At 38.2% G+C, this 13,757-nt stretch overlaps 1 protein-coding gene across 4 annotated transcripts in view; it reads left to right on the forward strand.

Annotated features, from left to right (window-relative positions):
• Positions 1-12,205, forward strand: part of LOC129640271 (dedicator of cytokinesis protein 11) — a 223,093-nt gene extending 210,888 nt beyond the window's left edge. For all 4 annotated transcript variants that reach the window (XM_055565481.1, XM_055565482.1, XM_055565483.1 and 1 more), the window contains 5 exons: positions 3,538-3,748; positions 4,123-4,313; positions 4,753-4,853; positions 6,423-6,561; positions 11,717-12,205. In XM_055565481.1, the coding sequence (XP_055421456.1) occupies positions 3,538-3,748; positions 4,123-4,313; positions 4,753-4,853; positions 6,423-6,561; positions 11,717-11,839 (765 nt within the window). In that variant the 3' untranslated portion in view covers positions 11,840-12,205. The remainder of the gene's footprint in view (positions 1-3,537; positions 3,749-4,122; positions 4,314-4,752; positions 4,854-6,422; positions 6,562-11,716) is intronic.
• Positions 12,206-13,757: the final 1,552 nt, after the last annotated feature.

A 13,757-nucleotide genomic window follows, 5' to 3' on the forward strand; every position in this document is an offset into this window, starting at 1 on the left:
CATCACCAACTCCTGGAATTCACCCAAACCCATGTCCATCGAGTCGGTGATGCCATACAACCATCTCATCCTCTGTCGTCCCCTTCTCCTCCTGCCCTCAGTCTTTCCCAGCATCAGGGTCTTTTCCAATGAGTCAGCTCTTCGCATCAGGTGGCCAAAGGATTGGAGTTTCAGCTTCAACATCAGTCCTTCCAATGATCACGCAGGACTAATCTCCTTTAGGATGGACTGGTTGGATCTCCTCGCAGTCCTAGGGACTCTCAAGAGTCTTCTCCAGCACCACAGTTCAAAAGCATCAGTTCTTCGGCACTCAGCTTTCTTTATAGTCCAACTATCACATCCATACAAAACTACTGAAAAAACCATAGCATTGACTGGACGGACCTTTGTCGGCAATGTCTCTGCTTTTTAATACGGTGTCTAGGTTGGTCATAACTTTCCTTCTAAGGAGTAAGTGTCTTTTAATTTCATGGCTGCAATCACCATCTGCAGTGATTTTGGAGCCCCAGAAAAATAAAGTCAGCCACTGTTTCCACTGTTTCCCCATCTATTTGCCATGAAGTGATGGGACCAGATGCCATGATCTTAGTTTTCTGAATGTTGAGCTTTAAGCCAGCTTTTTCACTCTCCTCTTTCACTTTCATCAAGAGGCTCTTTAGTTCACTTCCTGCCATAAGGGTGGTGTCATCTGGCTATCTGAGGTTATTGATATTTCTCCTGCCAGTCTTGATTCTAGCTTGCGCTTCTTCCAGCACAGAGTTTCTCATGATGTACTCTGCATATAAGCTAAATAAGCAGGGTGACAATATACAGCCTTGATGTACTCCTTTTCCTATTTGGAACCAGTCTGTTGTTCCATGTCCAGTTTTAACTGTTGCTTCCTGACCTGCATACAGATTTCTCAGGAGGTAGGTCAGTTGCTCTGGTATTCCCATCTCTTTAAGAATTTTCCACAGTTTATTGTGATCCTCACAGTCAAACACTTTCACACAGTCAGTAAAGCAGAAAGAGATGTTTTTTTGGAACTCTCTTGCTTTTTTGATGATCCAGAAAATGTTGGCAGTTTGTTCTCTGGTTCCTCTGCCTTTTCTAAAACCAGCTTGAACATCTGGAAGTTCATGGTTCCCGTATTGCTGAAGCCTGGCATGGGGAATTTTAAGCATTACTTTAGTAGCGTGTGAGATGAGTGCAATTGTGCAGTAGTTTGAGCATTCTTTGGCATTGCCTTTCTTTGGGATTGGAATGAAAACTGACCTTTTCCAGTCCCGTGGCCGCTGCTGAGTTTTCCAAATTTGCTGGCGTATTGAGTGCAGCACTTTCACAGCAGCATCTTTCAGGATTTGAAATAGCTCAACTGGAATTCCATCACCTCCACTAGTTTTGTCAGATATAGGATTCTTGATTAATAGATTTTTTTTTTTTAGCACTTTGAATATAGCAGCCCACTGCCTTCTGGCCTCCTAAGTTTCTGATGGGAAATCTGACCATCTTATTCAGGATCCCTTGTATGTGACATGCCATTTGTCTCTTGATTGTTTCAAAATTCTCTCTTTGGCTTTGGCTTTTGACATTTGATTTTAATGTGTCTCACCATGGGTCTCTTAGAGTTACCCTGCTTGGTTTGTTGAGCTTTGTGTCTTTCATCAGATTTGAGTGTTCACCCATTATTTCTTCAGATAGTCTCCCTGGCCCTTTCTCTCACTTTTCTGCTTCAAGGACTCCCATAGTGTGTATGTTCACCTGCTGGATAATGTTCTGCAGGTTCCGTAGCTTCTGTTCCTCTTCATTTTTTTTCCTTTGTGTTCCTCTGATCCATCATTGATCTGATCTGATCTTCAAGTAGGCTCACTATTTCTTACACCTGCTGCAATTTACCTTTGAATGCCTCTGGTGACTTTTCATTTCAGTTATTGTATTTTCCAGCTCTGAAAAAAAGGTTTTTTGGTTTCCTTTTAGATTTTCTAGCTATTTATTGATATTGACATTTGTTGATACATAGTTTTCTTGACTTTTTCCACAGCTTCCTTCAGTTCTTTGATCATGAATACTGCTGTTTTAATGTCTTTTTCTAGGAGATCTGCTATCACTTTTTTTTCAGTGATAATGTCTATTGGTTTATTTTTCTTTTTTGAATGGGCCATACTTTCCTATTTCTTTGTATGCCTTGCAATTTTTTTTGTTGTTGAAAACTGGACATTTGTATTTAATATTGTGATCTCTCTGGAAATCAGATTCTGTCCCTGTCCCAGAGTTTCCTGGGTTTTGTTGTTGTTTTTAATTGTTGTAAGCTGTGTCTGTCCCAAGAATCAGCCTGAGGTGTAAATTTGGGATCTTCTCAAGTCTTTTATGAGCCTGTGCCTTCCCCCTGAGCATGCGCAGTGACTTTCTAGTCACCCTCACTTATGCAGTTGCCTTTGAATGGCCTAGTATTAGATGTCCGGCTCCTAAGAGTGGATGGAGAGGAAAATTAAGAGGAGAGGAAAGGTGCTGGTCTGTTAAATGCCCTGAAAGTCACTTTAGGCAGAGGGGGATGCCATTGCAACAAAGGATGAGGTGGTATAAAAATGGCCACAGCCTCTTTGACTGTCCCCCTGTGATCAGAAGCAGCAATCAGCAGTCATAGCACAGGTTCACAATATTTGGAAGACAGAGTCTTTGTTCTGGCTTGTCCTGGCTCCTACAAGCTGTTCTAGGAATATGCACACAGCTATCTGCTGTCGTACTTGAGGGATGAGGTATGGGTTGCTGCCACTGTGCCCAGAGTTAAAATTGAACAAAATCAAATTTAAGGCAATTTTCTGTCCAAGTCTTCCCCTGGAAGTTGCAAGTCTTCAACAGACTCCAGAGTTCCAAAATTGTTCCATCAGATAGGTAATGATGGTATAACTATTGTCTCTATAAGAAGGTAGATGTCTGGAGCTCTGCCATCTTCTGAGAATCCTATCTGTAATAGGTATTTTTGGAGGTGGAATTCAAATGTGCAGTTAGCCATTTTAATATATGGGGAACACATGTATAACCGTGGTGGATTCAAGTCAATGTATGGCAAAACCAGTATAGTATTGTACTTAGCCTCCAATTAAAATAAATAAATTTATATTAAAAAATAAAAATAAATAAAAATTAAAAAAGAAGTTGAATGTAACATAAAAGCAAATAAAACTAAATAAAAATTTTAAAAAAGCAAGTGAGAAAGCAATGCTCAGCATGATCTCCAGTTTGTAAATAAATACATAGGCATAGAAAAAAAGATTACAAGGAAATATACGAGAATGTAAATATTGGTCATTGCTGAGTGGTAGCATTGCAGTTTTTTCTGTCTACATTTCTATAATCTCCAAATAAGCTTCTGTAACTTCTTAATAACCAGAAGGAAACAATCCTTGAAGAAAGAGCAAAGACTTCTTCCAAGTGTGTATTTATCTCACAGTGTATTCAATGACTGTTCCTCAGTTGATCTCAGAGGTGTTAGTAGCTTACCTGTACCCCATTTTCCATTCTGTTGAATAAAAAAAACAAAACTTTCTTACTTTCCAGGTAAATGTCAAAGAACTTGATCCCAAATATGCTCATATCCAAGTCACTTATGTGAAGCCCTACTTTGATGATAAAGAACTCACAGAAAGAAAAACTGAGTTTGAAAGAAACCATAATATCAACAGATTTGTTTTTGAGGCTCCTTATACATTGTCAGGCAAAAAGCAAGGCTGTATAGAGGAACAGTGCAAACGCCGTACAATCTTGACTAGTAAGTAGGACTTGGCATAACTTCTTTGTTTGACATGATCTTTTTTGATACATACAAGCAGCAGCTGGTCAGCAGGAAAATGTAACTAAAACTTTAATCATTTATTGTCCTGCTGTTCAGTCACTCACTTACACAAACATGGCTATGTTATAAACCATTCCTTTCCCATATGTAATTATGTAATTCATGATTAGTCTGAGTCGTCTCACAGAAAATTTGTCCTTCAGTCCTGAAGTAATAAAGCACCTATTTGGTCTCTAGGGGATTTTTCCAGAGAAAATATAGGGAGAATTAAGCACAGTAGATTTCTGTTTTACTTTGGCTATTTGATTTGCTGTCTTAAAAACTCATTTGTCAATCTTAATCTTTAATAGCTTCTAACTCGTTTCCATATGTGAAGAAGAGGATCGCTATAAACTATGAACAGCAGATTCATTTAAAGCCAATTGATGTTGCCACTGATGAAATAAAAGATAAAACTGCAGAGCTGCAAAAGCTTTGCTCCTCTGCTGACGTGGACATGATTCAGCTCCAACTTAAATTGCAGGGCTGTGTTTCAGTGCAGGTATGTTGGTTGCTAACCATTATTAAATGTTTCTTGTTGTTCCTCTCACTTTCATAAGGGCACAGAACAAGCACTAATTGTAATTGTCTTATAATACTCTGATTGGGTGCAAAAACCTCTACATTATTTATTAATTTAATAAAGACATTATGTTCAGTTTCTGTAAATTTTTTGTCGTGTCAGAGAGCTTTAACATAAATCCCTCTGACTATAGCCAAGCCCTATATTTAGACAGGAGAAAGTGTTAAGTAATTTGTTAGAGTATAATTTTGGCAGATGATTTGCTTTAATCTTTTTCAAATAAATTTATAGTAAGAATAGTAAATATGTTTCTCAGGTATGGATTTTTGTATATTGTATTCTTTTTAAAAAGAGAAATGAAAAAATTACTTTTTGATTACATCCTAACAACTCTCATTTTTGTCCTTTTGTAATTTAGGTAAATGCAGGTCCATTAGCATACGCAAGGGCTTTCTTAAATGACAGTCAAGCTAGCAAGTATCCAGCCAAAAAAGTAAATGAGTTGAAAGACATGTTTAGGTAAGTGCTTTGTAGTTTTCAGATCAGACCTCTAGTTTTTTTTACTCCATTGTCTTCTTAAGTGAAATCAAAATATTCACCAAATAATGTCCTTCTAAAAAAATTGTCTGTTCCCTTTTATAACGTTTAAGTTACCTTCTAATGGTATTTTAGGTAGTCAGGAAATGTGTGATCTCTTTCTTGCTGCAGAACTGTAACAGTGTCCTAGTGACCCAAGGCGTTAAATACGACAACGACTTCATTGCTGTGGATATTGTGACACAAACACAAGCCCACATTCATTATGTGATTTCCTCCTCTGCCTGACTGAGCTCATGTCACAGCTTTTCCAGACCATTTAGGCTAGGAAGGGTTGGATAGGTTTGCTTCTATCCTGTATCCTTAGTTCCACTTGGATTCTGCTATTCTAGGGCATATGATAATCTTTTCTGGACTGAGCATCCCTCTAAGCCAATGCATGTCTGAATGGTTGCGCAGTAGAAAAAATCTGTTTCTTATATAAAAGCACTTAGATTCAGAATAAGAGAGACAGATAATTTAACAGACTGAGTAGAAAGATAATTTCCATTCATTTGCTCCTGACTTATTTCATTTACTTTTGCTATCTCTGTATTATCAGCTGTTTCAGGTTACAGAGTAACCACTACTCATTCCCTTGTAGCTCAGTGGGTAAAGAATCTGCCTGGGTTCAGGCTGGGGAACACATGTATACCTGTGGCGGATTCATTTTGATATTTGGCAAAACTAATACAATTATGTAAAGTTTAAAAAAAAAAAAAAAAAAGAATCTGCCTGCAGTGCAGGAGACCCAGGTTCGATCCCTGGGTTGGGAAGATCCCCTGGAGAAGGAAATGGCAACCCACTCCAGTATCCTTGCCTGCAAAATCTCATGGACAGAGGAGCCTGGTGGGCTGTAGTCCACAGGGTCTCAAAGAGTGAGGCATGACTGAGAGACTAACACTTACTTACTTAGTACTCATTCATTCAATGTTTATTAATGCCTGGCATGTACAAAAAGATTCTGCTCTTTGCTATGACAGGGATACAGCACAAATGGTCAGTGAGGTACTTTGTCCCCTAAGATTTGCATTCTAATTATGGACATGAAACATAAACATATGAAATAATTATAAAAAAGGTTTTTATGATAAGTCATAACCTCTCTGTTGCCACTCTTACCAGCCAGGGCAGATACTTCATGCCTATAAGCACCCAGCACTGTACTGGGTACATAGCCCCAAATAAATTATTTTTCAATAACTGACATTATCTATAGATGTTAATTAATGTAAGTGCAAGCATAGCTGACATCATATCAAGTGACTGAGCAGGCAGGCTTCCCAGAGGGTATATATTTCAAGCCAGGTTTGGAAGGAGATAAGAAACCAGAAGACAAAGATAGAAAAGAAAAGATATTTCAGACTTAGGAGTTGGCATTAGCAAAAACACAGAAAATATGGGGTTCTAATCTTCCTTTTAGGCAAGCCGTGGTTAAAGTAAATATGAAATTGACAGTGCGACTTTTGAGTAATAAGTAACAAAAACTTTATCTTTGATCTTCATCTACAGGAAGTTCATCCAAGCATGCAGCATTGCACTGGAACTAAATGAGCGGCTGATTAAAGAGGATCAGATTGAATACCATGAAGGGCTCAAGTCAAATTTCAGAGACATGGTGAAAGAATTGTCTGACATTATTCATGAACAGGCAAGTATTAGGGTGATTGAAAACGAAAACATGATCTGGGTCCCTAAAGTGTTACTTAGCAAACCTATTAGTTTGAAATAGTATTACCTTGAAATTACTTTGTCTCTTATTTTAAAATTGGTTCTTATATTCTTTACCCATATAAATGATATAATGCCAATCAGATTTAAAGCAATCACTGACAATTGCTTTAGCCGTTGTGTCAGATGTTAAACTATTTTGTTCTTTGTGCCACAGTGCCATTAGAAGTGAATAGTTGTGCAAGTGTGAATTAATCTAATGTGAGCATGGCTAAGGTCTCTCAAGAAGGATCCTAGATAAGTACCAGATCCCTAAATGAATACCCCTGTCTTAGATGTAGGAACCTGGATACAGTTGGCCTTCCATATTTGCAGCTTCCACATCCTTGGATTCAACCAACTGCAGATCAAAAATATTTGAAGAAAAATTTCCAGAAAGTTCCAAAAAAGCAAAACTTGAGTTTCCTGTATGTAGGCAGCTATTTACATAGCATTTACATTGTATTAACTATGATAAATAATCTAGAGATGATTTTAAAGTACAGGGGAGGATATGCATGAGTTAAATGCAAATACTGTGATTTTATATAAGGGTCTTGAGCATCCTCAGTTTAATAGCCATGGGAGAACGGGGACAGTGGTCCTGGAACTAATCCTCTGAGGATACCGAGGGACAACTGTACTATCGTTTAGGTGAGATCCTGAGTCAGTTCCAAAATTCAGGAATTGTCTTAATACCCAGATAGCCTGCAAAACTTTTTTATAATACCTAGCATTTTAATATTTGACTGTTAATGTCAATTATAGCTAACTTAGTAAAACACAATCTGAAACATATAGAGGCAAAGATCTGCTCACCACTGACAGCCAAATCATGTCATAATTAAGCAGTTAAGACTTTTATAGATCTACTTGCCTTAAAACCAGAGTACTCCTGAATTATCCTGGTAAATGTCATTCCTATATTAGGCTCCTGAAATCTGTGTTTACAACCACTCTATACATGGATTGTCACTCAACTAAAAGTCATGGCCTGATGGTCTGGTCCCTCAGTGTCTGAGCCCTATCGAGCTTACATAATGTCTTTTTGCTTTCCTTAAGAAGGGCAACAGACAATAAGATCAATATTTACTTCAGAAACTCTTCAGACTCTCAATATTTTTTATGAAATTAAGACCCCTTAAAAGAAACAAGGATAACTACAGCCCTTTAGAGAACACATTCTTATTGCTGGTTCCAGAAAGGAGAACCTCCTCTGTCCTGGTATGAGCATTTCACTGCTTGTCTGAAGACACTCCCCTGGGAGAGACCATCACATGGAGGGTGTCCTTACAAATAGACTGACCATGGTTAGTGCCAAAGGACTGCAGTGTAATGATGGGGAGGGGGAGAAGAAAGATTTCAAAGAAAACAGGAGCTAGTTGACTATCTCTGCTATAGGAGCTAGTTGACTGTCTCTCCTCTAGCTAGAAGAGCTAGCTATCTCTTATGGTATCTTGTATGCTTTCTCTCAGAAAGGACTTTGGAAAATTTGTTATAATTAGTCCAAAGTTGAACTGCGTGACCAGGAGTCCAATTTTCTAACCATGGTCATCTTCTCAGTATGGAGAAGCCAGGCAGCTAGACTTTCATCATCCATCTTTCAATGAGATGAGTCATCCCACACTCCTGCTCTCCTATTCTCATGGCAAGGAATCTCGCCAGCCTGAGGAGTCTGGACTCAGTGATGTTTCCTATTTTTGTCATCTTGACTTCTGTTAGCCCACTTAGGAGTGAGTGTAAACCGTCCCAAGGCATACCTTTGCCTCTCAGTTTTCCGAGGTCCTTTTTTGTCTCCTTCCCAAAGCAGTCCGGTGATCAGGACTAGGCAGGCAGGGAATCATTCCACTTCCTTTATTGTCTGTATCTCAGGTTCAGCCCCTGAATACAGTGGGGATATGCCTCTCTTCACCCTCACTCTTCTGGGGTATGTTGAAGTGTTAGTCACTCAGTCGTGTCTGACTCTTTGTGACCCCAGGGACTGTAGCTCCCCAGGCTCTTTTGTCTGTGGAATTCTCCAGGCAAGAATACTGGAGTGGGTTGCCATTTCCTTCTCCAGGGGATCTTCTGAAGCCAGGGATCAAACTCAGGTCTCCTGCATTGTAGGTGAATTCTTTACCATCTGAGCCATCTGGGGAATACTTTAATCAAATAGACTACATAATTTGTTCCTAGAAACTGTCCAGTTTATAGGGTTCTATTCTCCATTGTCCATAGGAAAAAACAGCAAAACTCCTCCTTTACAAAAATATAAAACAATTATAGCATTTTAAGCCAATATATATTACAGTTATAGGGGCTTCCCTGGTGGCTCAGACGGTAAAGCATCTGCCTGCAGTGTGGGAGACCTGGGATAGATCCCAGGGTCAGGAAGATCCCCTGGAGAAAGAAATGGCAATGCACTCCAGTACTCTTGCCTGGAAAATTCCATGCATTGAGGAGCCTGGTAGGCTACAGTCCATGGGATTGCAAAGAATTGGACACGAGTTAGCAACTTCACTGGTATATTACAGTTAAAGAATTTGCATGCAACTGTATGACCTATCCTTGAACTCTAAATTATTCAAATTGAAAGCAAATTATTCAATTTACTGCTATTATGATGATCAAGATATTTAGAGCAGTCATTCTATACAGTTCTTTCTTCCTTGCTAAAAAAACAAAATTGAACTGATGTTGTCATTCAGTTACTCGGTCATGTCTGACTCTTTGCAACCCCATGGACTGCAACACACCAGGCTTCCCTGTCCTTCAACACCTCCCGGAGTTTGCTCAAACTCGCATCCATTGATTTGGTGATTACATCCAATCATCTCATCCTCTGTTGTCCCTTTCTCCTCCTGCCTTCAATCTTTCCCAGCATCGGTCTTTTCCAGTTAGTCAGCTCTTTGCATCAAATGGCAAAAGTATTGGAGCTTCAGCTTCAGAATCAGTCTTTCCAATGAATATTCAGGGATGACTTCCCTTATGATTAACTGGTTTGATCTGCTTGCAGTCCAAGGGACTCTCGAGAGTCTTCTCCATCACCACAGTTTGAAAGAATCCATTCTTCAGCATTTAGCCTTCTTTATGGTCCAACTCTCACATCTTTACATGACTACTGGGAAAACCATAGCTTTGACTAGATGGACCTTTGTTGGCAAAGTAATGTCTCTGCTTTTTATTCAGAGTCAGCTGAGTCAGTTTTAAAGATTTTGGCTTTATTCCGTGATTCATGAGTCTGGCTGCATCCCATCTGGCAGATAGAAAGGAGCTCTGAAGAGTCATAGAAAATGGAAGCCTTTTACAGGTAGAAGGAGTCAGGTCAAGGAAGTTATTCTAAAAGAGACCTGATTGTTTCAGGCAAGGTCACCTTCCTCTGGGGCACAGCAAGGGTCTGTCCAGTGAAGTACCTCACTAGTGCTGACCAGGAAATTTCAAACTTGAAAGTAATACATGTACTTTTTTGACTAATTCAGATTACCTGCCTGGAAAAGACTGAAACTGCAGTTAGGTTGATATTAATTCTCAGGTGATGTGGGTTTAGCACAAGTGACTCCATTTTGGGCCTCTTGTCTCTGTCTCTCTATCTCTCTCTCTTTTTTTAAATTTATTTGGCTGCACCATGTCTTAGCTGTGGCATGTGGGCTCCAGCTCCCTGAGCAGAGACTGAACCCAGGCCCCCTGCACTGGGAGCGTGGAGTCCCATCCTCTGGACCTCCAGGGAAGTCCCTTGCCTCTTTAACACCCTGAAATTTGGGTTTTATGAATCTGCTGTCATATTTTCCACCTGTCTTTCTCATTGAATTTCTATAAACCATGGCTTTTTAGTTCTAGAGACCAAATTTTAGACCCTTGATATTATATATTCTCCTATAGTTTAAATTCTTCTATATTCTATATTGATAGGTAACCAAGAAAAGTCTTACTTTCTATTGGTTTATATTTATGAAATCTGCATTGTCATGATGTATCCTATTTAGGTGTACCTTGGTTTGGGCAAATGTTGACTTTTTAGTGAATTTTTGTAAATCAGCATTTCCAATATTTCCATATAAAAGAGAGCTCTTTTTTTTAGTCAGACACTTGAGATATATTATTTCCCAAAGGAAAATATAATACAAAAGAAGATAAAATATAGCTGTGTACTGAAATGTGAGTTATGTGTTTCGCTCCATAAATGATGACTTGACAAAAAGATATGGCCTGGCTATTCCTTGACCCTTTTCAGTGTTTTCTGTTACACTATGCCAAAATATGAAGTTCTTTCTCTTATAAGAGGAAATTTTTCTATTTTATGTATTTTATATAAGACATGATTTGCAGCAGCACAAATGATATGACCCATTTCTGCCACCAGAAGCCAATTTGCAGGCTTAATACTGAAGTTTCAAAGCTAACTTGAGAACCTAGTATTGAAAGCTTGAAGCCTAAGTTGGGACTGTGCAGTAAAGAGGTTGGCTGTGATGTGTATGCTGTTCTTCCATCTAATCCGTGCATGAGATATCAGTTGATTTTGATCACACAAAATGGATAATTTTTAAAACATATATACTAATATGATTATATGTATATATTTATGAAGTTCTTCATTTCCAAGAAAAATGTTTTGCATCAATTAGTTTACATAATTATGGTATACATTTGAAAATTTGACTTATTTTCTCTTAAAATTATTTACGAAATCTCCAGGGAAAGGGCATGGGTATCAGGATATTTGAAAAGCCCCCCAGTGAACTTGAGAACCACTCTTAGCAGATGATCTATAAACTCATATCAAGCAGTTCATTGTTTAGTCTCTTGTTATGACCATCTGTTAAAAATTTTTTTTAAAGACTGTGTTACCTCTCAGTTTCTGTTGAATTTTGCATTTTACAACCTTTCATTTTTCTTAATGAGTAACCAGATCTTTTCTGCTTTTTTGATACGCTGCCTTTGTAATACAGCTTTGAAGATTTGAGTCGGTAATGTTTTTCTTTGCTCTTTCTGCTTTATATCATTTTAAATAGCTAAGTGTCAGTGATAAATTGGAATATGCCTGTGATTTTGTATACACATACCTTTTTTGGCCATGGCTATTTTGCTTCGTGATAAACATGCCATTTCTTTCGTTTTAGATAATACAAGAAGACCCAATGCATTCTCCCTGGATGAGCAACACATTACATGTATTTTGTGCAATTAGTGGTACATCGAGTGACCGAAGTTATGGTTCCCCAAGATACACTGCTGAAATATGAGGACATGCAGATGTCAAGTGACAACAAGACAACTTTCTCAGGAATATTTGGAGCTGTGCAAATGTTAAAAATTTAAAGATTTGTTATACACAGAGTGTTTCCTCCTGACACCAAAACCTTCATGCTTTCATACAGGGTGCTTACATATTTGTAAATATTTAAGCAACTTGAAAGTGCCTGGAAAATTGCACCACTGTGCTTAGTTTGTACTTTTTTAGGTAAATCTATATACTGAGAAGTAGAGCTCAAAAACTTTAATTCGATTTGCTTAATTGTCACTTAAAATATTAATGGTACTGTGTAAAATTGTATAATGGAACACAATAAAAGGTCAAACTTCTTTGTAATTAGAAGTGAAGGAAATAATACTTTGAACTTAGCATTTTTCTTGACAGGAAGCTAAATTTATTATCATACTAATCCTTGGAGAATAAATTGATAAACTTTTCGCAAAACATGGATACTTCCAACTGAGGAGATAATTTGAAACCTTGCCTTCGAGTGGTCTAGACTGGGCTAAAGGAAACAGAAGCATTATGTGAAAAGGAAATTTTCACAAAGAAAGGATATGTATATAGAAATACGGGGCTTACCAGTCCTTCAAATTTTGATCCAATGATGCTAGGTATTCCAGTCAGTGGTCTCGCTAACATACGAGGCAAGGGATTCCTTTGTGGCCTGTGTTTGCCTAGCAAGCAGCCTTTGTTGCGAAAGCTTCATCAGCTGAGGCTGTCCATACAGCTAAACAAACATCTCTGAGATTTGCAGTTACTTCTAAGTTTTAGCAGCAGAGTCTGAGGGTAGGGATTTTGTAATGATGACTTTCTTCAGTTTACAAGGTTAATAAGGATTTTGATAGAACTTGATGATCACAGCATTTCTTGGGTCAGTATCCATAACCACCATGTTTTTAGCAGCTGCTGGCTAAGGATTGCATCTCTAACTATGAAGAAACCTCAGATTAACTAAATAATTCAGGAGAAACCAAGATGTGAAGGACATTTTCACCTTGAACTATCCATAAAATTTTGGCTGCCTTTCATGTAAACATTAAGTCCTAGATTTATTTTTCATATGTAGTTTAGCCTATCTTATAGACATTAAAAAAAAAAAAGAAAACAGACACTGAAATATAAGTGGATTGCATGGAGCTTTGGCTTTTTAAATACTCTGTGATCAAGTAAATCTTAGAGATCATTATGCACCTGTCTTGGGCATATTTCTTTACATGTTATTTTTAAGCTTTCAGGGGAGCATGAAATTACTTATAAAAAATTAATTTTGTATTTTAATAAGGGATTCAGAAATTCCTTAATATCTTGGAGTCACGTGAAGAGTTAGTTTCACCTTTAAAACTATTATATGTGGCACATATATGTAAAAAAAACTGTCACCCAGAGAGAGTGCTGCCTTCTGAGAATGAGGCATCTTAGGGAAACTTGAGTGCTCTTTTGTCAATGACCAGTCCCTATCCTATCCCCCAGTATATACTGTGCCCTGTGGGTCATTTTAAAAAGTGTAACAAATGACCTGCCCTCAAGGAAGTTGCAGTCTAGTTGAGGTGGCAAGATAGACATGAAATTAAATAATACAAGAATTAACAGTATAAGACAAGATAAGTTGTCTATGAGGACTGCCAAATGAATGACACTGTCCATAACTCATATCATATTCAAGGGATGAGAAGCTGCTGTGAGTGTGAATGTTCAGGGATGACTTCATGGAGAAAGGAAAGCCTTGAACGGGCTTTCAAAGATGAGAAGCTATTCTAGGCAGGAGGACCATCACGCGCAAAGGTGTAGAAAGATTTTGTAAAAGTTCAGGGTACTGGTGAAAGGACCAGTTTTGTTCAAGGGAGTAGTGGATGCTAAATCTAGAAAGACTATTTAGACCTAGATATTGGAAAGCCTTGAATACC

Source organism: Bubalus kerabau, chromosome X (assembly GCF_029407905.1).
Source record: "Bubalus kerabau isolate K-KA32 ecotype Philippines breed swamp buffalo chromosome X, PCC_UOA_SB_1v2, whole genome shotgun sequence".
Taxonomy (NCBI): Eukaryota; Metazoa; Chordata; class Mammalia; order Artiodactyla; family Bovidae; genus Bubalus; species Bubalus kerabau.